The sequence below is a fragment of the Ranitomeya variabilis genome, chromosome 5, assembly GCF_051348905.1.
Source record: "Ranitomeya variabilis isolate aRanVar5 chromosome 5, aRanVar5.hap1, whole genome shotgun sequence".
NCBI classification, from domain to species: domain Eukaryota; kingdom Metazoa; phylum Chordata; class Amphibia; order Anura; family Dendrobatidae; genus Ranitomeya; species Ranitomeya variabilis.
The window spans coordinates 453967905-453995259 of record NC_135236.1 but is presented as its reverse complement, the minus strand read 5'-3'; the positions used below and the strand labels follow the sequence as shown (position 1 = coordinate 453995259).

At 46.6% G+C, this 27355-nt stretch overlaps 1 protein-coding gene across 6 annotated transcripts in view; it reads right to left on the bottom strand.

Moving 5' to 3' along the window:
* EEA1 (early endosome antigen 1) overlaps window positions 1-27355 on the bottom strand; it is a 206943-nt gene that overhangs the window by 58656 nt on the left and 120932 nt on the right. For all 6 annotated transcript variants that reach the window (XM_077265415.1, XM_077265418.1, XM_077265414.1 and 3 more), the window contains 2 exons: window positions 24370-24483; window positions 24083-24238 (listed from right to left, as the gene is read on the bottom strand). In XM_077265415.1, coding sequence (XP_077121530.1) covers window positions 24083-24238; window positions 24370-24483 — 270 coding nt within the window. The remainder of the gene's footprint in view (window positions 1-24082; window positions 24239-24369; window positions 24484-27355) is intronic.

The window sequence follows — 27355 nt, the reverse complement described above, 5'->3', positions numbered from 1 at the left end:
ACCCGCAATATCACAGCTAAACAAGGCCCAAAGGTCTGAAACCTTGGACCTTAAGTATACTTGTGGAAGGTCCCTTTTCCGGTCCTTTTTTAAAAAACTCCAGAACCTGACGTGTCGGGACACTCTCCCCGACTCTAAATTCTGAGGTAGCTAGAAACGTCTTCCAGGTTCTGGGGTAGATCTTGGTTGTGACTACCTTCCTACTCTTTAGGACAGTGGCTATCAAATTGGGGGAAAATCCCTTATCCCTCAGTAATGATCTCTCAAATTCCATGCTGTCAGGTGAAGCCCTGCCACTCATGGATGGTAGACCGGTCCCTGAGAGAGGATTTCCAAGATCTCCAGTAGCACCCATGGTTTAGAGACCAACATGGTCCTTAGCCATGAAAACCATGTCCTTTTTGGCCAAAAGGGGGCAATCACGTTAATTCTTATCTTGTCCTCCCTGATCTTCAACACCGCCAGAGGTAAAAGGGCTCGGGGGGGGGTGGAAGGCATAACTCCGGTTGAAGTCCCACTTGATAAAGAAGGCATCTACCACCAGTAGTTTTTCTCTGGGGTTGAGAGAACAGAACTGCCTCACTTTTCTGTTCTTCCTGGTGGTGTAGAGGTCTATGTCTAGATGACCCCACATTTGCACAGTCTGGTCGTAGATGGAACTTTTCAGCGTCCATTCTCCCTGCCTGAGTAGGATGCGGCTGAAAAAGTCTGCTCTGATGTTGTCCTTTCCTCTTATGTGCAAAGCTGTCAGAGACAGAAAATGTTCCTCTGCTACTTGGAATAACCGCTCTGCCACTTCCATTAGGGGTCTGGACCGAGTTCCCCCTTGGTGGTTGATGTAGGTCACCGCAACCTGATTGTTGGAGAGGTTCATGACATGATGACCCTGTAGGGATATAAGGAGCCTTCTCACAGCCAGCTCCACTGCCATCAGCTCCTTCAGGTTACAAGAACTATATAACTGTTCTCCCCATAATCCCTGGACTACGACCTCCCCCTTATGCACTCCCCATCCTGTAAGGCTAGCGTTCGTGGTGACCACCCGAGTTATATGATTTTCCAAGGGAACCCCCCTGGACAGATTATCCCAGTCTAACCACCACCTCAGAGAAGGTATAGAAGAAGGGGATCCCTAAGGGCTCATTAAACAAAATGTCTCACTGCAAGGTTCTTGAAACAGCGCCCACCGGACCGCTGGGATGCAGGAGGCTATTAACCTCAACAGGGACATAGCCTTCCTAAGGGACATAGTGGGATTGTTTGATGCTCTCATTACTTGGTGCTGAAGGTTAACCAATTTATCAGGCGGCAGACGACACTTCTGCCTCTCTGAGTCCAGAATGAGCCACAGGAACTGCTGCACTCTTAAGGCCTGTAGCCAAGATTTTTTAATGTTCAATAGCCACCCCAAATGCTCCAGAGTGGCTATTATCCTCTCTACTTGAGCTGAGCAATGATCCGCTGACCTGCCTACAATAAGAAAATCGTCCAGGTAGGGAATAATCAAGACATTGGTTTTACGCAGGTGGGCCATGACCTCGGCCACCACATTTGTAAAAATGCGAGGGGCCATGGCAAGACCAAATGGGAGAGCTCTAAATTGGAAATGCCTAGCCGAGCCCCCTATGACTACCACCATCCTAAGGAACCACTGATGATCTGCGTGAATAGGCACATCTTTTAGATCCAACACTGTCATAAAACAGTTTTTAAAGTTTAGCTTATTGCTGATACAATAGAATCCATTTTGAAGGGGCGTACTACCAAGAACCAATTTAGAGCTCTAAGGTTAATGATCGTCCTGAAAGAGCCATCCGGCTTCCAAATCAGAAAAGAGGGGGGAGTAAAATCCCTTACCCCTTTCTAGCCCAGGAACCTCAACCAGGACTGCTTTACGCCATATTTCCAGGACCTCAGCCTCCAGGGCTCCCTGTTCCGAGGGGGATGACCAGGAAGTGGTTATCATGAACCTGTCCAGTGGGATAGACGAAAACTATAATCTCAGCCCTGATGATATGCTACCTAACCCAGTCACAATTAGTAATATTTGACCAGGCCGGGTAGAAGGCACACAGCCTACCCCCTACAGGGCTGGCAGTCATTGGGGTGGATTCTTACGCTCTCGTGAGAAGCCCTCAAACATGAACGCTGTACTTTTTTTTATTTTCCTTTCATCCCACTTGGCTCTGTCCCGGTCCCTGGAAGGCTTCCTACGACTGGACCTCCTCCTACTGAAGGGACACCTGTAGGAAGGAGCCGACAGACTGAGGAACTTCTTTTTGTCATCCCCTGCCTTCTCCAGAAGCTCATCCAGGACTGGTCCTAAGAGGTAATTCCCCTCACATGGAACAGAACACAGTCTATACCAAGCCTGAATATTCCCGGGCCAGCAATTCAACCATAATGCTCTCCTAGCCGTGTTTCAGAGGCCCGCTGCTTTAGCCGTTATCCTGACCGAGTCTGCAGAGGCATCTGACAAGAACGCTGCAGCACCCTGAATCACTGTTAAGGTGTTTAGATTTAGAATAGATTCTTGAGAGGCTCCTTCTTTTAATTTCGCTTCTAGCTAATCAAACCAGATCATCATTGACCTGACGGTATATGTAGATGCAATGCTGGCCTTAGGTCTCCTGCCTGCAATTCCCATGCCCACTTAAGAAACGTGTCCGCCTTCTTATCCAGAGGGTCTTTTAAAGTCCCCAGGTCCTCAAAGGGCAATGAAGATTTTTTTGACTCTTTGGCCACTGCCGCATCGAGTTTCGGGTCCTTATTCCCAAGTACTTGCTACTCAAAAGGGTATCCCCTCTTAAACGCTGGGGGAAGGGAGCCCCTCTTCTCTGGCCTCTTCCACTCCCGTCGCACCACAGAATGGATTTTATCATTTAAGGGGAAGGACCTGTGCTTCCTTTGGTCTAGCACTCCCAAACATGACATCCTGACCAGAACGCTCAGGCGAACATTATACTATCCCCATAGAGCTTCTGACCACCTTCACTAGTTTATCCACTTGGTCTATGGGGAAACGGAAGTGGCATCTTCCGAAGAAGAGGATGCTGAAGGAGATGAACTGGAAGAGTCCTCATCCTCAATAAAGTCAATAGAAGAGTCTGACTCCAGGAGCTTAGTCTTCCATCCTTTCCCCTTCCCCTTAGAACATTCTCCCTGGGATAAGCATATCATCGACTCCCTCAATTCCGCCCTAATAATATCCTTTAGGCTTGTGGCGAAGTTAGGTGTCTCCTTAGTTACCGTCTGCTGGACACAGGACTGACACAATCTTTTCGGGCAGGAGTCCGGCAAGAGGAACTGCAAAGGGCACATTTCATGTGACTTGACTTTCCTGCGTATTTATTTCCCTGTCAGATCAGGAGAAATAAGGGGAAGACTACATCACTGAGTGAACTTTCACAAAGATCACTCAAAAGGGCGGCAAACGAATAAGTACCAGATTATGAGGGAGGCGCATATCAGCCGACGCTGCTGACTCATCCACTGTGGAGGTGCTCCTGCAGATGGACATTTCTGACAACTGACTTTCGCTTTCCTGGCTACCTCCTGTATCCTCACGGGCCTTACCCCGGGCTGCACGGGGCTTCTGAACGAGGTGCTGCTGCTGTACAGGGTGTACCTGCTCCTGCTGCTCGCCTGACTCCATCCTTCTTGAACCAGGATTGGGCCCAGAAGTGCTGATAATCGTGCAAATGCCCTTTTTAACCACTGGGCACGCCGCCCCAGAAATCCGGGTCATCAGGTACCTGATCCTGGCACCTCTTCCTTCCCCAGATCACCGCCACACCTAGACATGATGCGACTGCCCAAGCGCCCCGCGTCTTTGCAGGCACATGACTGCGCACCGGCCTTGGAATGGACCCGGATGAATTCCCCCCATCCCGGCCGCAGCAGGGCGGCCACAGGCACGCGATCGCGGCGCACCGCAGAAGCGCCATCCAACCGCACAGGCTGTGACAAGTTCTTGGGACACGCCCACAGGCCTTGCCCCATCACCATGGCAACACCAGCCGCATCATAAGTGCTGTCCAGGATGTGTCACGCCCCTGGACGTCCCCAGATGCGTCACCGGAGCCCCAGGACACACCCCCAGCCCTGGGCCGCACGCTTCAAGCGGGACCATGCAGCTACTGCAAGGGAATACTCACCCCTTCTTCCTGACCTTCCAGGGTTGGTAATCCTCTCCGGACACCACTCCACCTGCTCCGCTCACTGTCAAGCGGTCCACCCCGGACCCACCGTAGCGCTTCCAGGGACGCCTCAATGGCCGAGGCAGGGGACCCCTGAACCAACCGGCCGGGTCTGGGATCCGTTGATCTTCTACAGGTATGTCTGATAAGGACAAGGTTCCCCGTCAGGGACAGGAAACCAACTGATGCATGGGAGAGGTGACGTCCTTTAATGTCTGTAGGTTTCCTGTTCCTGAAGGGCGGATCCCCTCTCTCATGGTGCTGTCATGGGAGACCGAATAAAAATTTGATTTTTGGCATTTGCTGAGAAAAATATTTGCCATTGAGAGTCCTCAGTGGTTGATACCTTTTAATGGCTAACTGAAAAGATGGTAACAAATTGCAAGCTTTCGAGACTACTCAGGTTTCTTCATCAGGCATAGACTAATACAAAATCTAAAGAAACACATTTATGTACAACACAGCACAGAAATAATGCAATAGATAAGACAAGTGATGTGAAGCAGAACTATCATTATGGGAGAGGGATAAACAGTTGTGGCCATAAATATTGGAACAGTTCATAGATAAGGAGTGTAAAAGTTTTATTGTCCTCCGATTGGGATCTGGTTCTGTGTTGTGATGCCCCCACAAGGTCTGAGGAGCAAATTCCTTAATTGATGTAAAAAGACATAAATCCATGCGACACATTCATTCTGAGTGTGTCAAGGATCGTCATGAGTTTATACTCCCAGACTCTTCTGTCTCTCTGAGATTTGAAGTTACCTTTTAATACAAGGAAAGTAATTTAATGTCCATGGTGCTGTGATCAGGGATACAAAAATGTTTGGCTACAGGTAGATCCATTGTTTTTTCTCGTGTGGCGATGAGATTTCATGCTTGTTCTAAGCTTTTGCCCTGTCTCCCCTACACACAGACCCCCGGTTGGACATTTAGTATAAATAATTAAGTACACCACATTAGATATGATGCAGTTGAAAGTACCTGGGATCTTGTAGTCCTGATGTGATCTGTGATTTGCTAAAAAAATCATTTTCTCATCAATTTCATTTTGGGGACAGAAACTGTGGATTATAGCTGCTGCCACTAAGAGTGTTTGATCTTTCAGCCAGCTATACCCCTTCTACAGCCACAAAGATGAATCAGGTGGAACAGAAGCGGAAGTAGAAAAAAAAACCTTGCGGGACATCAAAAACAGTTCTTAGGGGTGGGAAGAGAAAGAATGATCACGGAGTACCGTTATCACCAAACCATGTGTTCTGGAGAGGTATGGCAGGACAAGATGACGCCACTGAAGGAATCTGGAAAAAAGATAGGCTAATGTCTATATGAAATCAGCTCCGTGTAAGCATATTAAAGAGAAAAATTGTGCTCCGGTGGAATTGGACATTCTGTAAAGGGAGCAATACACCATGTACTCATGTACTTAATGAAATTGACAAAAAGAGAAAAGGGAGATGCCCTTGAAGTAGGAATGGCTGAAAAGCTACTTAGGAAACAGAAAAGGGCCACTCCATCCAGAAGGTCATCGAAAAAAGGGATTTTTGTGTACTCACCGTAAAATCCTTTTGTCCGAGCCAATCATTGGGGGACACAAGACCAAGGGGTGTTATGCTGCTGCCACTAGGAGGCTGACACTAAGTTAATACAAAGAAAGTTAGCTCCTCCTCTGCAGTATACACCCTCACGCTGGCTCCCAGAGAACCAGTTCAGTGCAAAGCAGTAGAAGATCATTAACAACATATAGGAGTACAACAAGTCAAATTACATAACAAGCACAGAACCATTAGGCTAACAGGGTGGGTGTCGTGTCCCCCAATGATTGGCTCGGAGAAAAGGATTTTACGTTGAGTACACAAAAATCCCTTTTTCTCCTTTGCCTCATTGGGGGACACAGGACCATCAGACGTCCAAAAAGCAGTCCCCGGGTGGGGCATAACATAACAGATCAGGGCCCACGTAACATCTGCCTAAATGTGCGCCACCGCGGCCTGCAGAATTCGCCTGCCCAGACTCGCATCAGCGGAAGTCTGGGTGTGAATATTATAGTGCTTAGAGAACGTGTGCAGACTGGACCAAGTGGCAGCCTTGCAGACCTGTTCCGCCGACGCCTGGTGCTGAATGGCCCAAGAAGCCCCCATCGAACGAGTAGAGTGTGCTCTGATCCCCACTGGGATAGGCTGACCCCCGACGAAGGATTTAGATCCGAAATGCGCGTCGGGGTGCGCCACACGGGACCTGGCTGACCCTCTTTATACAGGTATATCGTATATTGTATAGATCGTATTCCCCCTTTTTTTACTAAGTACTTCTGAAACACCTGTTTACTAAGTGTTTCTGGAACACCTGTGATATTGTGGTAGTGTCTGGATTACAGCGTTGCACTCTGCAACTGTCACTATATAATTTATGCACCCTGACATTTTGATATTATAAATCTCCAGCTACCTATATTTAATTTTTTCACTGGCCCTAATTGTGCATTGTTCATAGTGGTACACCTTGTGATATCCGCACTTGCACTCAGGTGCGGATGTTATATAAATTTCATGTTTTTTGCACAATTATTGCATGCTGCACTTTATCTATTTGTATTGATAGCACAAATATTGTGAGAGGCAGTACATAGATTGTGCATGTTTTATAGTATATTTTATATACTTATCACTTGGCACTTTATATAGATTTCTCTTGCACATACAAGTATTGATATTATATATATATATATATATATATATATATATATATATATATATATATATATATATATATATATATATCTATCGGCACCTTATATAGTATTTTTTGCACAAAAAATTCTTCTGCACATACATTTATTGGCAAAAATATTTTTATAATTTTTATTATATTCTTTTGCACAGTTACATATATATATTTTCTCACGGTTTCGATTGGTCAATATATGGGCCTATATATACATATATACATGTTGTAAGTATTACACACATGTATTATTTCTGTTATATTCCACAGAAAATTTTTTCTATATAAATTTTCCTTCATATAAAAATGTTCCTGATATATATAAAAAAAATTTCAGATTAAGTACTTTTTAGATTTTTTGGGGGGTTATATTAACCTGATATTTCAAATATATAATTGGGTCAGCCTGTATCATCTCCCATAATTTTTTTTTTAAATCTTGATATTGTATTATTATAATTGTTCCTGTTGTGCGCACAATTGTTATATTTTATTGTTATTCTTGCTGCCAAATTAGATATAATAAAGGCATTTTATATCTCACCTCTGCTTGGAAGTATTTCTGGATAATTCTATATTGGCTGTGGTTGCTATCTCTAAATGTGCGCCACCGCGGCCTGCAGAATTCGCCTGCCCAGACTCGCATCCGGAAGTCTGGGTGTGAATATTATAGTGCTTAGAGAATGTGTGCAGACTGGACCAAGTGGCAGCCTTGCAGACCTGTTCCGCCGACGCCTGGTGCTGAATGGCCCAAGAAGCCCCCATCGACCGAGTAGAGTGTGCTCTGATCCCCACTGGGATAGGCTGACCTCTGACGCGGTAGGACTCCCGGATGGTGGAACGAATCCACCTGGCTATCATGGCCTTTGAAGCGGCTAAACCATTCCTGTGACCCTCAGAAAGCACGAATAAAGCGTCCGATCTTCGGAAGGACGCTGTCCTCCAGACGTACCTTTTCAGAGCTTTCACCATATCCAGAGTGTGAAGGGCCCATTCCATTCTGTGGACTGGTGCCGGACAAAATGAGGGAAGAACAATGTCCTCCTTAAGATGGAAGAACGAAACCACCTTGGGCAAAAGGACGGGGACGGCCTGAGGACAACCTTGTCCTGATGGAAAGTAAGGAAAGGCGCCTGACAGGAAAGAGCGGCTAGCTCCGAAACTCACCTGATTGATGTAACCACAAGAAAGGTGACCTTCCAGGACAGGAAGGTCAGGAAGACATCCTGAAGCAGTTCAAAAGGAGTCTCCTGAAAGACCCCCAGGACCAAGTTAAAGGTTCCAAGGATTTAATGGCATGTGATAGGGAGGTACCACATGTGAAACCCTTGCATGAAAGTCTTTACTTGCAGTTTTGTCGCAATACTACGCTGGCATAAAACCAATAAGGCCGAGACCTGGCCTTTCAGAGAGCTGAGCACCAGGCATGAGCTCAGACCGTTTTGAAGGAAATCTAAAATGGTTGGAATGGAAAAGACGAGGGGAGGGCGCCCGTGATCCTTGCACCAAGCGAAAAAGGTTCTCCATGTACAATGATAGATGCGTACTGACACGGGCTTACGAGCACTAATCATTGTGGAAACAACCTGTTGCGAGAATCCCGCCTGGGTCAGAACCCAGGATTCAACGGCCATGCCATAAAACACAGGGCCCCCCGAGTTCTGGTGGCAAATTGGGCCCTGGGAGAGCAGGTCTGGACCATCCGGCAATAGCCAGGAAACATCGGCGGCGAATTGTGCTAGCTCCACAAACCACGCCCGACGTGGCAAGTCCGGAGCAACCAGGATCACTGGGACCCTTTCCGTTTTTATCTTCCTGATCACTCTCAGAAGTAGCGGAAATGGAGGAAACATATGGGAGACGGAACTGTCACCATGGAAGAAACAGAGGATCCACTTCGATGGCTTAGATCTCGAGACCAAGCTATCAACTCGGGCACTTTGGTGTTCAGTCTGGATGCCATCAGATCCACATTCTGAGTTCCCCAAAGAAGGAAGATCTGTTGGAAGATTTCCAGATGAAGTTCCCACTCGCCAAAGGCGAGACCCTGATGGATGAGGAAGTCTGCCACCCAGTTCTCTACAGCCACGACGTGCACTGTTGAGATTACCGAGTGGTTCCTCTCTGCCAATCAAAGAATTTGAGCTACCTCGCACATGGCCGCCCTGCTGCTGGTACTCCCTAAAAGGATATCTGCTGAGCTGGATAGGGAGAAGACTTCTTAAGTTTATCAGCCAGCCCAAACAAGAAAGGGTATTGCATGTGATGCGAACGGAGTCCGCACAGTCTTAGAAGGACGAACCCTTGACTAGAAGGTCATCCAGATAGGGCAGAATAACCATGCCCTGAGTATGCAAAATGGACATGAAGGCCATCGTGACCTTTGTGAACACGCTGGGAGCTGTAGCGAGGCCGAAGGGCATGTTGATGAATGCCAGAAACTCCCCTTTTTCCATCGAAGTAATGACTGAACGGAGGGACTCCATCCGGAAATGGCAGACCTTGACAATCTTGTTTAGAAGTTTGAGGTCTAGTATATGTCTTACTTTGCCGTCCTTTTTTAGGTTTAAGTAAAACCCCTTGAACCTTTCGTTTTCCGGGACCGGAACAATAACTCCATCTTGGAGCAGTGAATTTATGGCTCGGGAAAAGGCCCTTGCCTCTGATTTTTGGGGACGGGAAGGGAAGAACCGTGTTAAGGGACGGGAGGAAAAATCGATCTGGTGTCTTCTGGATACAAGATCTTTGACCCATTCGTTGTAGACGATGGACAGCCAGGCCTGAAGAAACAGGAGTAGGAGGCCGCCTATTGTGCGGAAAATCTCTGGGATCTAGATCCTTTAGATCTAGACTGCTTGGGTCAACCCTTCCCCTGCTGGCTGGGCTTATAGGAGACTTGGGATCCTTTCTCCCTGTGTGGGGAGTGCCCCAATGCAGAGGAAGTAGTGGATCAACCCGGATTGGTGCGAAAGGACCGGAAACGAGTTTGATGCTGATGCTGAAAGGGGCGCCTAAGTCTTGCTGGGGAAGAAACTTGCTCTTCCCTCCCGTAGCATCGGAGATAAGATGATCCAGCTTCTCTTCAAATAAATGGCCACTCTGATAAGGGAGGGACATCAGACATTTTTTGGACGCAGAATCCGCTTTCCATTCTCTAAGCCATAATGATCTTCTGACCGTAATGGCATTTGCCGCTGACAGTGCAGCACAGTTAGGTACATTCAAAGAGGCATGCACCATATAGTCTCCTGCCTGTGAAATTTGACTGGCTAGATGTGCTGCCTCCGAGGGAGATTACTGTTCTGAATGGAATTAACCAAGGTCTCCGACCTGCCTGTGTCCCGTGTCCTTGGATTAGTGCTGTCCTCAGCGCTAAGTACCGCTGGATCCTGCAGTGAAAACGCCGCTTAAAGATGTCAGCTCGAGTCCGGAAGCGGTAGGTGAAGATCCTGTGTCCAGAAAGTATGGCCGTCGAGATTACAGTGGCGCTTCTCCTCCTGGATTTGTGGGCGGAGTCGCCAGGGTACGTCATAGTGCAGGCGGAGCCTCAGAGTTGCAGCCTGAATAGGACTGAGGCTAAGGGCTAAATTTTTGGCGCCAAAGAGGGGACCCGCCCCCGCTGCCAAAATGGGACCCCCGGTACCAGCACTGTCCCGGACCACATACTCAGGGCCTTCCAGCCCCAGCACTTACCCGGAGAAGCTGCCGGGTGGCAGAATGTACAGTGGTATCCAGCAGGTCTTATCTTTCATCTGCTGTCGCTATCTTTTGGACAGTGAAAGGGAGAACCCTCAATCCACCATCCCTTTAACAGAAAGGTGGAGAGGGACCGTCCGCCTCCTTGCATCATTTGCTAGCAGTGGTGATGCAGTGGGGACTGCGCAGACGCCAAAAGAATGCCTCTGTACATCCAAAGGGTTCAGTCCCCTAGGATGGGACATGAAAGGTTGTCCGGCATTAGACCTGGCTGCAGAAGGAGGTACATGGAGGCGACTCGCCATGTTCCCATCTGTTGATGGTGTAGGGAGATCGGTGCTTTTTAAGGGACCCGTCGACCCTAAAAATCATCTCAGGCATGGCGTCCCACGTCGCAGGAGGGGGTACATGGAGGCAACACTCCACGTTCCCACCTGTTGGTTTGGAGAGATCGGAGCCTTGAAAGTATCCATCGCCCCTGTCATCCGAAGAAAAAATTTAAAATTGAAAAATTAAAATAAAAAAAGGTATTTTTGTTCTGAAGACCAGAACCGTGTACCTCCTATGGACACTAAGCTTGAACTTGGTTCTCTGGGAGCCAGCGTGAGGGTGTATACTGTAGAGGAGGAGCTAACTTTCTTTGTAATAATTTAGTGTCAGCCTCCTAGTGGCAGCAGCACAACACCCCATGGTCCTGTGTCCCCCAATGAGATGCAGGAGAAAAGAAAATTAATGAATTAAGGACCTGAGTAATGGTCCTTATGAAGAAACAGGCTAATGAAAAAAATGTTAAAAACCACTTCATGCAAAAATAGGGATTTTTGTGTACTCACCGTAAAATCCTTTTCTCCGAGCCAATCATTGGGGGACACAGGACCATGGGTGTTATGCTGCTGCCACTAGGAGACGGCCAGGCAGGTTTTTGTTGAGGAAGAAATTTACTTTTTCCTCCGGTAGCATCAGAAATAATTTGGTATAACTTTTCACCGAATAAGCGACCAGCTTGGTAGGGGAGATGTCAATGATTTTTTAGAAGCAAAATCTGCTCGCCAATCTCTGAGCCACAGGGCTCTTCTGATGGAGATTGCATTTGCGGCTGCCTGTGCAGCGCAATTGGCCGCATCCATTGAGGCGTTAACTACAAAGTCCTCGGCTTGGGCTATCTGGTTAGTCAGGTTGACCGCCTCTGGAGGAAGATTACTGTCGTGGATGGTTGTGGTCAGCCCAAGCGACCATAACCTTAGCCACCCAAGTGGCAGCGAAAGATGGAAAGAGTGACGCTGCGTGGCCTCGAAGACAGAGCGAGTCAGGTAGTCAATTTGACGGTCAGTGGGGTTTTTGACTGAAGAACCGTCAGATAGGAGCATTTTGGAGGCGAGGTGCAATACGGCGGGATCTACGGAAGGAGACTGAAGCCAGTCCTTCATTCGTTCCTGAGCAAAAGGGTATTCGGACTCAATAGGCTTTTGACTCGTGAAATGTTTGTCGGGCCGGTCACTGTGTTTCTGGACAATGTCCTTAAATTCAGGATGAGTGACAAATACTTTTTGGACACGTTTAGCCCTTTTGAAAGTCACTACGTGTTCTTGAGTGGATACGGATTCCTCGTCCACCTTGTTGACCGCCTCAATAAGAGAATCAAGTGTCTCTTGAGAAGTCGAGCAATCCTGAACTTAAGATGCATCAGACTCGTATTCAGTGTTCTGTGCATTGGAGTTCTCGGGAGAAGGGGATTGAGAGATTGAGCTTGCGGAAGCTGAAGGACAAGCACGGCTGTGGTCAGAGGACGCGACATAAGTCCGTTTTCTGGAACTCTTGCCCTTAGTGACAGTACGCCCCCTGCTGGTGGACGAATCCGTACTGTCGCCAGAGTAGTCTGCGGTAGTCTGGCTTAAAGAGGGACCCCGGAGGGAATCTATTGCCTTGGCCAGGGAATCCATAGAGCGAGAGAGGGAAGTGGCCCACTCTGGGGGACTAGGCTCCGCAGGGTCAGAGGCGGCGTTGGCTGCACACAGGCCGGAGCACAATCCGCACATAACAGGGTATGGTGAGCTCGGGGCAAGGCAGTATTGCAAGTGGCACATGAAGTAAAAAATACTGTGTGCTTTTTGTTAGCCTTTTTGGCTTCTTTAGGGTGAGTCATAGTGTGTCTTTAGAGATAAGGGCCAGATAGGCAGGGTATGCGCTATAGGGCCAGGCAGGTTGCAGAGAAGGGGTTAAGCTTTTCTGGTAGAGGTTACCCAAGGTCCTGTGCCTGTGTCCCCAGGGAGGATAGGACAGCAGAGAGAAGAGAAGCAGTTCCATTTGTCTGGAGCGGTCGGCGTTTGCGGCTGGATTCCCCACAGAAGAGTGTGCCAATATGGCCCCGAGAATTGCAGAGCGCTTCTCGTTCTAAACAAGCAGCGCTGAGATAGTGGGCAAAGCTCAGGCGGTGGGCAGAGCAATAGATTGCAGCCTAGTCTAGCTAAATTTCTGAAGCCTGTCGGTGATGCGCGCTGGCGCCCTGACGGAGCGGCAGGTGGCCGCTTCTGGCACCCGGCCAATGTCTCCTCTCCCGGGGATCAGGACCACACCTTCCGATGCAGGGCATTGCGAGGAAGGAGGATACTTACAGCCTGTTGCAGAACCGAGGGTGCAGCGCCTCCTTCACTGCCAAGTATAAGCTGATCCTTTGTCTTTTTCAGTTGGGGGATGGAGAGAAACCTCCATCCATCATCATCAGCTCTCGTGGGGCTGCGGTGACGCCATTAGGTGGGGGCCTGGTAGTGTGGTTGGGCCCAGTAGAGGTACATAAGAGTCAGACTATGTGCTCGCCATCTTGCAGGGGTGATCGGTATTATAAAAAGAACCGTTGCCCAAGAATATATTAGGCGAGCCCCAGTCGTCGCAGGAGAAGTACGGGGAGGTATACTCCGCGTGCTCGCCTGTTGATGGTTCAGGGGAGAGAGGAACCTTGAAAGGAATCAGTCGCCCCTTTCACTCCGTTAATTAAAAAATAAAAATTTACAGAAAAGAAAAATAAAAAAAACGTTGGGGTCTGAAACAGACCAGAGTGCCTCCTACAGACACTAAGCAAGAACTGGTTGAATATTGCCCAGTATGAGAGTGTATACTGCAGAGGAGGAGTTATCTTTCTGTGTTAACTTAGTGTCCTCCTAGTGGCAGCAGCATAACACCCATGGTCCTGTGACCCCCAATGAGGCATAGGAGAAATAAAAATATATTAGCACATTCAGCAGAAAAATAGGAAGATTGACAAATGGAGTAGCCTTCATTCAGAGCAGCATATAAGAACTGGCTTGCTTTACGGTGGGTTTGGGAGAAGATATCCTCTGGACAACGTCTGCATCCTTGTTTGCATCACTTTATTCAGAAGAGTTTAAACCAATAGTCCTAATTCCAATGAATTCCATTGTAACCAAACAAAAAAAATAAACATAACTTTGAATAAATTCAAAAAGAAAACATATCTGCATAGAATTTATTCAGGTACACAATTAAAAGCACACCATACCCCTAACAGGTTATATATATTGGCACTATTGGGAATAAATTAAAAATTCCAATAATATATAACTGAGGGAGAATTTTGTAACTTTAGATGGAAGTGTGGACGAACCTGAAAGAAGAGTGTCCTGTAAAAGCAGATACCAAGAGGCTTGGGTCAGAAAAGTGACCAGGTTGGAAATCTGCCTAGGCAATGCAAGTCTGGAGTGAGAAGAAGCACTGGAGGGCTTTCTGACTGATGATGTTTAAAGGAAGCAAAATGTAAATTTGAATCAATGGTTCAAATACACTCCGCAAGTCTTACAGTATCTTGTGCTCGACACCAGAATCAATCAACTGCATTCTATGGGATCTGGACAGCTCGAAAAAAGCAACAAAAACTTTTTGTGTGTGTGGAAAAAAAAAAAACGTACAGCAAGATGTGAAAACCATTAATTTGGGGATTTTCCCCAAGTTTAAACCAAAATGTCTTGGTCTCCTCACCTGAGAATGGCAGCTAGAATTAGTACAATGTCATTAAATTAGTGATGTGTCTTAAAGTAAACAACTGCCTGACCAATGTATGAAATTGAACAATGCCTGACCAACTCAATGGCCCTGCCCAATGAGTAAAAGTAAACAATGTCCACTACAAAATTTCTTAAGTAAACTATTCCAGACAAATTCAACTCCCCCCGCTGTTGGTACATTTATAATTACCGTATATACTCGAGTATAAGCCGAGAATTTCAGCCCATTTTTTTAGGCTGAAATTGCCCCTCTCGGGTCATACTCGAGTCATACCCAGGGGTCGGCAGGGGAGGGGGAGCAGCAGCTGTGTAATCATACTCACCTGCTCCTGGCGCAGTCCCTGGTACCCCGGAGCCGGCAGCTTCTTCCTGTATTGAGCGGTCACATGGTACCGCTCATTACAGTAATGAATATGGACCCCACTCCACTCCCATAGAGTTGGAGCCGCATATTCATTACTGTAATGAGCAGTACCATGTGACCGCTCACTACAGGAAGAAGCTGCCGGCGCCGGGGAACCAGGGACTGCGCAGGGAGCAGGTGAGTATAACACAGTGCGCAATATTCATCAGCTCCCCGTTCCACCGCCGCCAGATGCTCAGGTCAGAGGGCGCGATGACGCGATTAGTGTGTGCGCCGCCCTCTGCCTGAACGTCAGTGCAGAGGATGGGGAAGATACAGCGGCGCCGACGTTGGAACAGGAAAGGTGAGTATAGCAAGTGTCGGGGGCCTGAGCGACGAGAGGTCAGTATGTGATTTTTTTTTTATCGCAGCAACAGCATATGGGGCAAATGTCTTATGTGGCCATGTGCAGCATTATATGGGGCAAATATCTGTATGGAGCATCTTATGGGGCCATATGCAGCGCTGTATGGGGACAAATATCTCTATGGAGTATCTTATGGGGCCATGTGCAGCATTATATGGGGGGCAAATATCTCTATGAAGCATCTTATGGGGCCATAATCAGCATTTGTGTAGCATTGTATGGGGTAAATGTCTACATGGAGCAACTTATGGGGCATAATCAATGTCTGTGCAGCTTTATATGGGGCAAATATCTTTATAGAGCATCTTATGGGGCCATTATCAACGTTTGTGCGGCATTATATGGGGCAAATATCTGTATGGAGCGTCTTATGGGGCCATAATCCGCATTTGTGCAGCATTATATGGGGCATATTTTAACATGGAGCATCTTATGGGGCCCCTCAAACTTTATGGAGCATTATATGGGGCTTCTGATTCAATATGGATATTCAAAAACACTAATCCTACTGATGTCTCAATTAATTTAACTTTTATTGGTATCTATTTTTATTTTTGACATTTACCGGTAGCTGCTGCATTTTCCACCCTAGGCTTATACTCGAGTCATTAAGTTTTCCCAGTTTTTTTGTGGCAAAATTAGGGGTCTAGGCTTATACTCGGGTCGGCTTATACTCGAGTATATACGGTATGTATATATGAACTTTTTTGTTCAGAAGTCACTATTTTTCCCAGACATAAAAATCTTCTAAATTTAATAAATTTGCCCCTTTTTTCCAAAAATGTTTTATGGTTTCATAAATGTCTTGTATTGATGTTCTAACACCTTGCATTGTTCATCCTTGCAAGGTGGAAACAAAGGTGAACATTGGGATCTTTAAAAACGCAGCTGTCACGGGGTCCTTCTTCGGTATCACACAATCAACAGAGGCAGCAAAAAATGAACAATCCCAAGACCTTTATTTAGGTAAAAATATGAAAGGTCCATATACGATCCACCACACAAAGGATAAAATAGTCCAGAACATGAATGCAGTTCAGTAGGAGGATAAAAGTCCAACAATCCAGCACACAGAGGATAGCATAGTCCATATACTCTTCTTTCTCTCAGATGCTGTGAACACATCATCATTCCACACAGGACTCATCTGTGTCTCACCTCCCTGATATTTTAAGTCTCCCTCCTCATTCACAGGTCAAGAGGGCTTATTGTTTCAACAAGCTAGGTCAACATGTCATTAGCATATTACCAAACAATACAGTGCTGTGGGGGCTGATATGAGTTGGCAGCAACAGCCATTCATCAATTAGCAAATAGCTCCTTCTACAAGAGAACACCATGAAAATAAGTAAAATAAAAATATACACAAAAATGACACCCACATAGCATATCACACCATCACAGCAGCAAAAAGCAAGAAAAGCAGAAAAAAGCAATCAAAATCTGATTTTTAGCCGCAACTTTTTTACTGTCATGAAATCTGGCTTAGGCTGCAGAAAAGAAAACAGCAGAAACCAGTTTGTGAACATAGCCTTATATTGCTTCAATAAAGCTGGTTGGCCCACTCGCTAATTTAGCTAAAGGCAGAAAAATACCCAGTTATCTCTATGTCTAAATATAGTGATAGTGTATACTCCAGAACAAACCACTGATAGCTGAATATGCGGAGCTTTAAGGTACCTTCACACTAAACGATATCGCTAGCGATCCGTGACGTTGCAGCGTCCTGGCTAGCGATATCGTTGAGTGTGACAGGCAGCAGCGATCAGGATCCTGCTGTGATATCGCTGGTCGTTGGTTAAAGTTCAGAACTTTATTTGGTCGTCAGACCGGCGTGTATCGTCATGTTTGACACCAAAAGCAACGATACCAGCAATGTTTTACACTGGTAACCAGGGTAAACATCGGGTTGCTAAGCGCAGGGCCACGCTTAGTAACCCGATGTTTACCCTGGTTACCAGTGTAAAATGTAAAAAAACCAAACACTACATACTCACCTTCGCGTCCCCCGGCGTCCGCTTCCTACACTGACTGAGCGCCGGCCGTAAAGTGAAAGCACAGCACAGCGGTGACGTCACCGCTCTGCTGTTAGGGCCAGCGCTCAGTCAGTGCAGGGAAGCGGACGCCGGGGGACGCGAAGGTGAGTATGTACTGTTTGGTTTTTTTACATTTTACACTGGTAGCCAGGGTAAACATCGGGTTACTAAGCGCGGCCCTGCGCTTAGCAACCCGATGTTTACCCTGGTTACCCGGGGACCTCGGCATCGTTGGTCGCTGGAGAGCGGTCTGTGTGACAGCTCTCCAGCGACCACACAGCGACGCTGCAGCGATCGGCATCATTGTCTGTATCGCTGCAGCGTCGCTTAATGTGAAGGTACCTTTAGAGTTCTACTATTATTACAGCTCTACTATTCACTCAAGCTGTCACTCAAGGAGGAGTGCCCGCCCTGCGAGAAACTAGGAAGTGAAAATAGACTGGAAAGCTGTGTGTTGCTCAAGAGATAATTTCAGAATGACCCTTTAAAGGTAAATCTGCGCTGCCAAATGTATAAGATGAAGTAAGAGCAGATACTGCATCTTATACTTTCGGCAGCGCAGATTTACCTCCATCTTTCTCCAGTTCCCAATGATCCAGGGAAGACTCTTAATTTACATATGAATTAAAACTTATTTTCTCAGGCATTGTACCAGTAAAGGTACCGTCACACTAAACGATATCGCTAGCGATCCGTGACGTTGCAGCGTCCTCGCTAGCGATATCGTTTAGTTTGACACGCAGCAGCGATCAGGATCCTGCTGTGATGTCGCTGGTCGCTGAATAAAGTCCAGAACTTTATTTGGTCGTCCGATCGCCGTGTATCGTTGTGTTTGACAGCAAAAGCAACGATACCAGCGATGTTTTACACTGGTAACCAGGGTAAACATCGGGTTACCAAGCGCAGGGCCGCGCTTAGTAACCCGATGTTTACCCTGGTTACCAGCGTAAAAGTAAAAAAAACAAACAGTACATACTCACCCAGCGTCATACCTCCCCCAGCGTCTGCTTCCTGACACTGACTGAGCGCCGGCCCTAAAGTGAAAGTGAAAGCCGCTGTGCTGTTAGGGCCGGAGCTCAGTCAGTGTCAGGAAGCAGATGCTGGGGGACGCTGGGTGAGTATGTACTGTTTGTTTTTTTTACTTTTACGCTGGTAACCAGGGTAAACATCGGGTTACTAAGCGCGGCCCTGCGCTTAGCAACCCGATGTTTACCCTGGTTACCCGGGGACCTTGGCATCGTTGGTCGCTGGAGAGCGGTCTGTGTGACAGCTCTCCAGCGATCAAACAGCGACGCTGCAGCGATCGGCATCGTTGTCGCTATCGCTGCAGCGTCGCTTAATGTGACGGTACCTTAACAGGTACAGTGTAAACATGGTTGTTAACCCCTTTACCCCCAAGGGTGGTTTGCACGTTAATGATCAGGACAATAATTACAATAATGACCACTGTCCCTTTATATAGCAATAGCTCTGGAAAGCTTCAACTGATCCCAATGATTCCGAGATTGTTTTTTCATATTGTACTTCATGACAGTGGCAAATTTATTCGATATGACTTGCGTTTACTTGTGAAAAGAAAGAAAAAAAAAAAATGGAAATTTGGCAAAAAATTCGCAATTTTCAAACCTTACATTTTTATGCCCTTAAATCACAGAGATATGTCACGCAAAATTTATATATATAAAACTCAAAGTCAGTATTTGGGTGAAATTTGGCACGCCTCCTCTCCACCCACAGGAGCAGAATACTGCGCGTGTTACATGTCGCTAGCTTTCCCCTGTCGCGAGATTGGGTTCCCCGAAGTTAGGCCCAATAAATATAATGGGGAAATGTGAAATCTGTAGTATCCCGCTCTATACAAATCCACAGTCCTCACCCGATTTGGGTGAAATTTGGCAAGCCCCCACTCCACTCACACGAGCAGAATACTGAGCAGGTGAAATCTCGCTAGCGTCCCCAGGCATGAGATTAGGGCCCCCAAAGTTAGGCCCCATACATATAATGGAGAAATGTGAAGGTGAAAGTAAAAGTGGTGAGGGGAAAACAACAGTTGTGACTGACAGGGACGGATTATAACGATGGCGCCAAAGAGTCGCTGCTAAAGGGGCCACACCAACACACACACATTTCACAAACACCATACAAACATCACACATACACCAACCCACAAGCACAACCCCACACAAATGCCACAACACACCACACAAACACCAGACCACTCTAGACACACACAACACAAACGCCCCCCCCCCCCCACAAATACCACAACACCACCCCATAAATACCACATGCACACACACGTGCATGCAAACACACTCATATGGATGCACCATACGCACACGGACGAACATTACTGAGCAGCAATACTGGTCAGGCGACTTTAGGCAATTTTACTTTAGCTACCATAACCAACAATCTATATATATATAAGAGGCATCATGATTACTCGCTAATCCCACCCCCTGCACAGTAGATCCGCCCCCCACCACATCACCACACATAATCATGCCCCCCACCCCATTACCACACACAATCCCGCCCCCACCACATCACCACACACAATCCCGCCCCCCATTACCACACATAATCCCGCCCCCCCACCATACTACCACAGATAATCCCACCCCCCACCACATTACCACACATAATCCCGCCCCCCCACCACATTACCACACATAATCCCGCCCCCCCACCCCATTACCACACATAATCCCGCCCCCCACCCCATTACCACACATAATCCCGCCCCCACCACATCACCACACATAATCCCGCCCCCACACCACATCACACATAATTCTGCCAACACATCACCACACATAATCTCGCCCCCCAACACATCACTACACATAATCCCGCCCCCTCACCCCATTAACACACATAATCCCGCCCCCCCACCACACATAATCCCGCCCCCCACCACATCACCACACATAATCCCGCCCCCCACCACATCACCACACAATCCCGCCCCCACCACATCACCACACATAATCCCGCCCCTCACCACATTACCGCATATAATCCCGCCCCCACATTACCACACATAATCCCACCCCATCACCACACAATCCCGCCCCCCCACCACATTACCACACATAATCCCGCTTCCCAACACATTACCACACATAATCCCGCTTCTCACCACATTACCACACATAATCCCGCTTCCCACCACATTACCACACATAATCCCGCCCCCCCACCACATTACCACACATAATCCCGCCCCCCACCACATCACCACACACAATCCCGCCCCCCACCACATTACCACACACAATCCCGCCCCCCACCACATCACCACACACAATCCCGCCCCCCACCACATTACCACACATAATCCCGCCCTACCACCACATATAATCCCGCCCCCACATCACCACACATAATCCCGCCCCCCACATTACCGCAGATAATCCCGCCCCCCCACATCATTACACATAATCCCGCCCCCACCATATTACCACACATAATCCCACCCCCCACATCATCACACATAATCCCGCCCCCCACCACATTACCACACATAATCCCGCCCCCCACCACATTACCACACATAATCCCGCCCTACCACCACATATAATCCCGCCCCCACATCACCACACACAATCCCGCCCCCCACCACATTACCACACATAATCCCGCCCTACCACCACATATAATCCCGCCCCCACATCACCACACATAATCCCGCCCCCCACATTACCACAGATAATCCCGCCCCCCCACATTACCACAGATAATCCCGCCCCCCCACATCATTACACATAATCCCGCCCCCACCATATTACCACACATAATCCCACCCCCCACCACATCATCACACATAATCCCGCCCCCCACCACATTACCACACATAATCCCGCCCCCCCACATTATGTGTGGTAATGTGGGGGCGGGATTACCACACATAAACCCGCTTCCCACCACATTACCACAATCTCGCCCACCCACCACATTACCACACATAATCCCACCCCCCACCACATTACCACATAATCCCTCTCCCCACTACATCGCCACACATAATCCCGCCCCCCACCACACTACCACAGATAATCCCGCCCCACCACATTACCACACATAATCCCGCCCCCCATCACATCGCCACATAATCCCGCCCCCCACCACATTGCCACAGATAATCCCGCCCCCCACCACATTGCCACAGATAATCCCGCCCCCCACCACATTGCCACAGATAGAGCCGCCCCCCCACCAAATTACCACACATAATCCCGCCCCCACATTACCACACATAATCCCGCCCCCCCACATTACCACACGAGGCTCCGTCCCCACACATTACCACACGAGGCTCCGTCCCCCCACATTACCACGCGAGGCTCCGTCCCCCCCACATAACCACACGCAGCACTTCCTTTGTATGTAATTCAACCACTTCAGCCAAGGTAAACGTACATTTAATTGCATCCGCATTCTGCAAAACAAAATGAGCCAAGAAGAGTCGCCAGGTCCATCTCACAGGCCGCAGAAAAACTACGATGCAGTAGCTGATCGACAACAACAATATCGACTAAATCGTAGGATTGTTGTCATTATTTACTTTAGTTTAATCACCAGCAGCGTTAATTAAATAGCAATGAGCGTGCCGAGCGTTAGCTGGCTGGAAACAGCTAGTTTAACATATTTTCCGTGAGCCAAGCTGTGGGTATTCTACTAGTAGTTAATAAATAACATTTCCCACATGTCTACTTTACATCAGCACAATTTTGGAACCAAATTTTTTTTTTTTGTTAGAAAGTTATAAAGGACCAGCGAATTTTCAATTTTTCCAACAAAATTTACAAAACCATTTTTTTAGAGACCACCTCACATTTGAAGTCACTTTCAGGAGTCTATATCATAGAAAATACCCAAAAGTGACACCATTCTAAAAAGTACACCCCTCAAGGTGCTCAACACCACATTCAAGAAGTTTTAATAAACTTTCAATGAACATTTAACTTTTTGCAGAAAAAATTTTCTTCAGATCCAATTTTTTTTTATTTTGACAAGGATAATCGGAAAAACCCCGAAAATGTATTCTGTAATTTCTCCTGAGCTTGCCGATACCCCATATGAAGGAGAAAACCTCTGTTTGGGAGCACGGCAGAGCTTGGAAGGGAAGGAGTGCCATTTGACTTTTCGAATGCAAAATTTGGTGGAAGAATTGGCGGACGCCATGTCGCATTTGGAGAGCCTCTAATGTGCCTAAACAGTGAAAATCCCCCACAAGTAACACCATTTTGGAAACTAGACCCCTTAAAGAATGTATTTAGATGCACGGTAAATACCTTGAACTCCCAGGTGCTTCACAGAAGTTTATATTGTTGAGCCAGGAAAAAAAAATAATCATTTTTCCCCCCAAAAAATGTTATTTTGGCCCCACATTTTGCATTTTCATAAGGGTGACAGGAGAAATTGCTCCATAGTATTTGTTGTGCAACTTCTCCTGAATACGCCAATACCCTATATGTGGGGGAATATTACTTCTGAGGCACAGTGCAAAGCTCAGAAGGGAATAGGTGCGATATTGGAGTTTAGATTTTGCTGGAATGGTTTGAGAAAGCCATGTCACTTTGGCAGAGCCCTTGAGGTGTCAGAACAAAAGAAATACCCGATATGTGAACTCATTTTACAAACTACACTCCCCAATTAATTCATCTAGGGGTGCAGGACTGCTGCTGGCCCCTCGTGCCAGGTGTCAGCTGTCAGAATCAGCTGACATCCGGCGGCGATCACCATCGTGTGGACGTAATCAGATCGTTGGATTCAGCAACATTTATTGCTCATGCACTCCTTCCATGCTGCAGAGGCAAAGCAGCATCTATGCGCAGCATGGGAGAGCGTCCAGTTGTACGCTACTGATCCAAACTGCAAGTCATCAGGAGATGCACACAAGAAGCCAAAAGGCTGAGTAATGATTGTGCTCCTGGAGAAAAAGACAAAATTAGAATAAACCTTTAAAACAAAGCCAACAGGTAAAAGAGTTGCATTTAGAGCTTCTGCAACTCAACTGCAATAACAGATACAACCCCTGGATAGGTGTGGCACAGTTTCTGGGCATAGTTTGAATGATGTAAACACCTCTTAAAGGGACCTCTCTAAGAGTGCAGTAAAATAGCCCCAGTCATGTCATTTACACAGATGCCCATCTTAGCCATTAGTAAGGACAGACTGCAGCTTGAAGAAATACAGCTCCTAATACCTGTGCCTCAACTGACAGAGGAGCTGTATCGTAAGCATACATTCTTGGAGCTGCTGAAAAAGTGTGTGACAAGAGATCAAGTAAATCATCTGCTCGACTGACTGAGCATGGAGGACTCAGGCTCAAGAACAAAACTCCTTTGTTCGCAGTCAGACTAGGAAAAGATTTATTTCTTCTCCAGTCACACACCTCTCTGGCAGCTCCCTTTATGTGTGCTTACGATACAGCTTCTGTTGGTTGGCACAATCTTCGAGGCAGTGTTTCTTTAGATTGCAAGATATCCTGACAAGTGACTAGGTTGAACTGCCATTTGAATTATGTGATGGGGGGCCAATTTTATAACATTTTTGGAGAATCCTTTTAAGCCGCCTTTTTGTACTAGGACGAGGCTGGCTATAGTTTTCTACCATGGGCTTTATGCACTCACCTTAATTTGCCCCTCAAGAGCTTCTGCATTTTGTTCCAGGTTGAGATGCTTCTCCTTGTACTCTTTGAGAGTTTGCTCCAGCTGTGTACAATGATCCTGCTTTTCTTGTAATTTTGCGGTCACTTGCTCAAACAGACCATTAACTTTATTCAATTCCTACTTAGAAAAGAAGAGGCTCAGTAGAAAAATACAGCATAAAAGTACAAAACAACCCAGGACAAGTACACACATACAATGTCCATTATAGTTCTTGGTTTTGTGGTTAGCCACATTAACGCTATGCTTACCTGTTGCTTGTCTTGCAATGCATTTTGAGCTGTATCCAAATGATTTTGCAGGTCAACCCTCTGTGCAGTCTTCGCAGCTTCAGCAGATAACAAAAGCTCAGTCTTTGCTTTGATCTAAAATGTAGTGAACACAGACTACTCTTACACAGTGTATATCAATTAAGAAAAAGAATAGTTCTACAAAAAGCCAATTGTTGTAAGACACAAAATAGCTGCCTATCTCCAAGCACCTGCAATCAATTATCTTTGAAATATTGGCCCAAAAAATGTTCAGCATGGTGGTTCAGTGGTTAAAGCTATTGCTCTGCAGCGCTGGGGTTAAAATCCCACCTCGGACAACTGCAAGGAGTTTGTATGTTCTCCCTGTGTTTGCGTGAGTCTCCTCTGGGTACTCCAGTTTCCTCCCATAATCCAAAAACATACTGATAGAGAACTTAAGATTGTTAGCACCAGTGGGTATAGTGATGTTAATGTCTGTAAATCTGTGGAATTAACAGCGCTATATAAATGAGTGTAATAAATGAATAAAAAGTAATGTCATACCATTAACAGACCCTCCAGTTTTAATCTTCAGGTTTCCAGACCCATTCAGGTGTTGTAAAAAGGACTACAGCGATACCAAACATTAAAAAGGGAACCTGTAGCCATTTTTTTCCTATATCAAGAAGGGCCAGCACCTGTAAGCTGTATATGACAGTATTATAGGATGTGGTTATATACAGTATGTCCCCAAGGCGCTCTCCATATAACAAAAAAATAAAACCATTATTAGACTCTCCTACAGGGAGGTCCAGCCCGGTGGGCGTCGTTGATCTAGATTCGGCGCCTCCTCTCTCCTTGCTTTGTGTGAACGGTGCGTTCTACGTCATCCACACAGTGTCCTCGGCATCCAGCTTCCATGCAGACGTACTTCTCTTCCCTGCCAAGGGCAGAGAAAGGTATTGTAATGCCCATGCAGGGGTGCTCTCTGGCCTTTTCCCGCCCATGTGCATTATAGTAGCTTGCTCTGCCCCTAGCAGGTTAAAAAAGTACGTTTGGGCAGGAGCACGATGGAGGACGCAGAACATGTCCTCCACACGAAGAAAGAGAGGAGGCGGATCAAAGACAACGATGCCCATGGGACCAAACCCCTCCCATAGGGCAGTATAATAAAAGCTTCTTTTTGCTTTCTGGAGAGCGCTTTGGGGACATATTGACGGCATTCTAGTATGCTGTAACATGGGTCTTACAGGTACTTGTCCTACTTTATATGGGAAAAACCTGCTGACAGGTTCCCTTGACAGCTAAAAAAAAAAAAATATTCACCACTTGTTCAAATTATCAATCCCCACCGATTCTTATATAGAAGACATATCAAAAATGTAAAATTGGCCTAGGGAAGTGACAGTTTTAAATAGACCTTCTAATTTTAATACGAAGCAGCAATATACAGTGGCTTGTGAAAGTATTCACCCCTAGCATCTTTTGGGTTTTGATACCTCACAACTTGGAAATTCTGTTTTTTTTCAGGGTTTGCATCAGTTCATGTAAGGCCATGCCTACAACTGTGAACATCTGGTTTTCCTTTTTATTGTGAAGCAAACAACTAATAGGCCAAAATAAGTGAAAACTTCAGTGTACATAACTATTCACACCCTTAAGTCAGTACTTTGTAGAGCCTCTTTTTGCGGCAATTACAGCTGCAAGATGCTTTGGATAAGGTCTCTATGAGCTTTCCACATCTTGCCACAGAGATTTTTCCTATTCCTCAAGGCAAAACTGCTCCAGCTCCTTCAAGTTAGATGGTTTCCTCTGGTGAATCCTCAAGTTTGCTAACAGATTCTCAATCGGATAATGGTATGGTCTATGTCTAGCCACTCCAGAACATTTACACCTTTCCCCTTACACCACTCCAGTGTTGCTTTAGCAGTATGGTTTGGGTTATTGTCTTGCTGGAAGGTGAATGATGCTGCCAGCGCCACTGCTTATTGTGATCGTATGGACAGATACTCCAGTCTCTGCTTAGGAACTCTGCAGCTCCTTCAGGGTTACCTTTCTCTTTGCTGCCTCTCTGATTAATGTCCTCCTTGCCCGGGCTGAGAGTTTTGGTGGGCGACCCGCTCTTGGCAGGTTTGTTGTGGTACCATGTTCTTTCCATTTGATGATAACGGATTTGATGGTGCTCTGGAGGATCATCAGAGATTGGGATATTTTCTTTTTTTTTTTTTTTTTTTTTTTTTAATAACCCAACCCTGAGTTGTACTTCTCATCAACTTTGTCCCTGACTTGTTTGCAGACCTCCTTGGTCTTCATGGTGTTGTATAGTTAGTGGTGCTTCTTGCTTTATGGTGTTGCAGCCTCTGTGGCCTTTCAGAAAAGGTGTGTATATACTGACAGACCATGTGACACATAGACTGTACACAGGTGGACTTCCTTTCGTTAAGCATGTGACTTATGAAGGTAATTACATGCACAAGAAAGGGCTTGTTCACACGATCCTTTTTTGCCTGCAGATTTTTCAGGTCCTGATTTTGAGAACCCGCAGTGGAAATCCGCGGTGCATTTCCACTGCGGTTTTTGGTCCTGTTTCTACTGCGGATTCCACTGCGGGTTTCCAACTGCACTTTCCTATTGGGGCAGGTGGAAACCCGCAGCGGAATCCGCAGAAAGAATTGACATGGTACTTCTTTTTTTCCGCAGAAAATCAGCACGGATTTTCTAGCGGAAAAAAGGATCGTTGGCACAGCGGATTTCGTTTTCCATAGGGTAACATTGTACTGTACCCTGCATGGAAAACGTCTGCGGATCCGCAGCTGCAAATCCGCTGCGGATCCGCAGCAAAAACCGCATCGTGTGAACATAGCCAAAATGTTTAAGGGCTTCATCTCAAAAAAGGTGAATACATATGCACATAACAATTTTTAGTTTTTTTGATCCCATAAATTAATTTATGCCTATATTTTTCGCACTTTACTTCACCACCTTAGGGTACCGTCACACAGTGCAA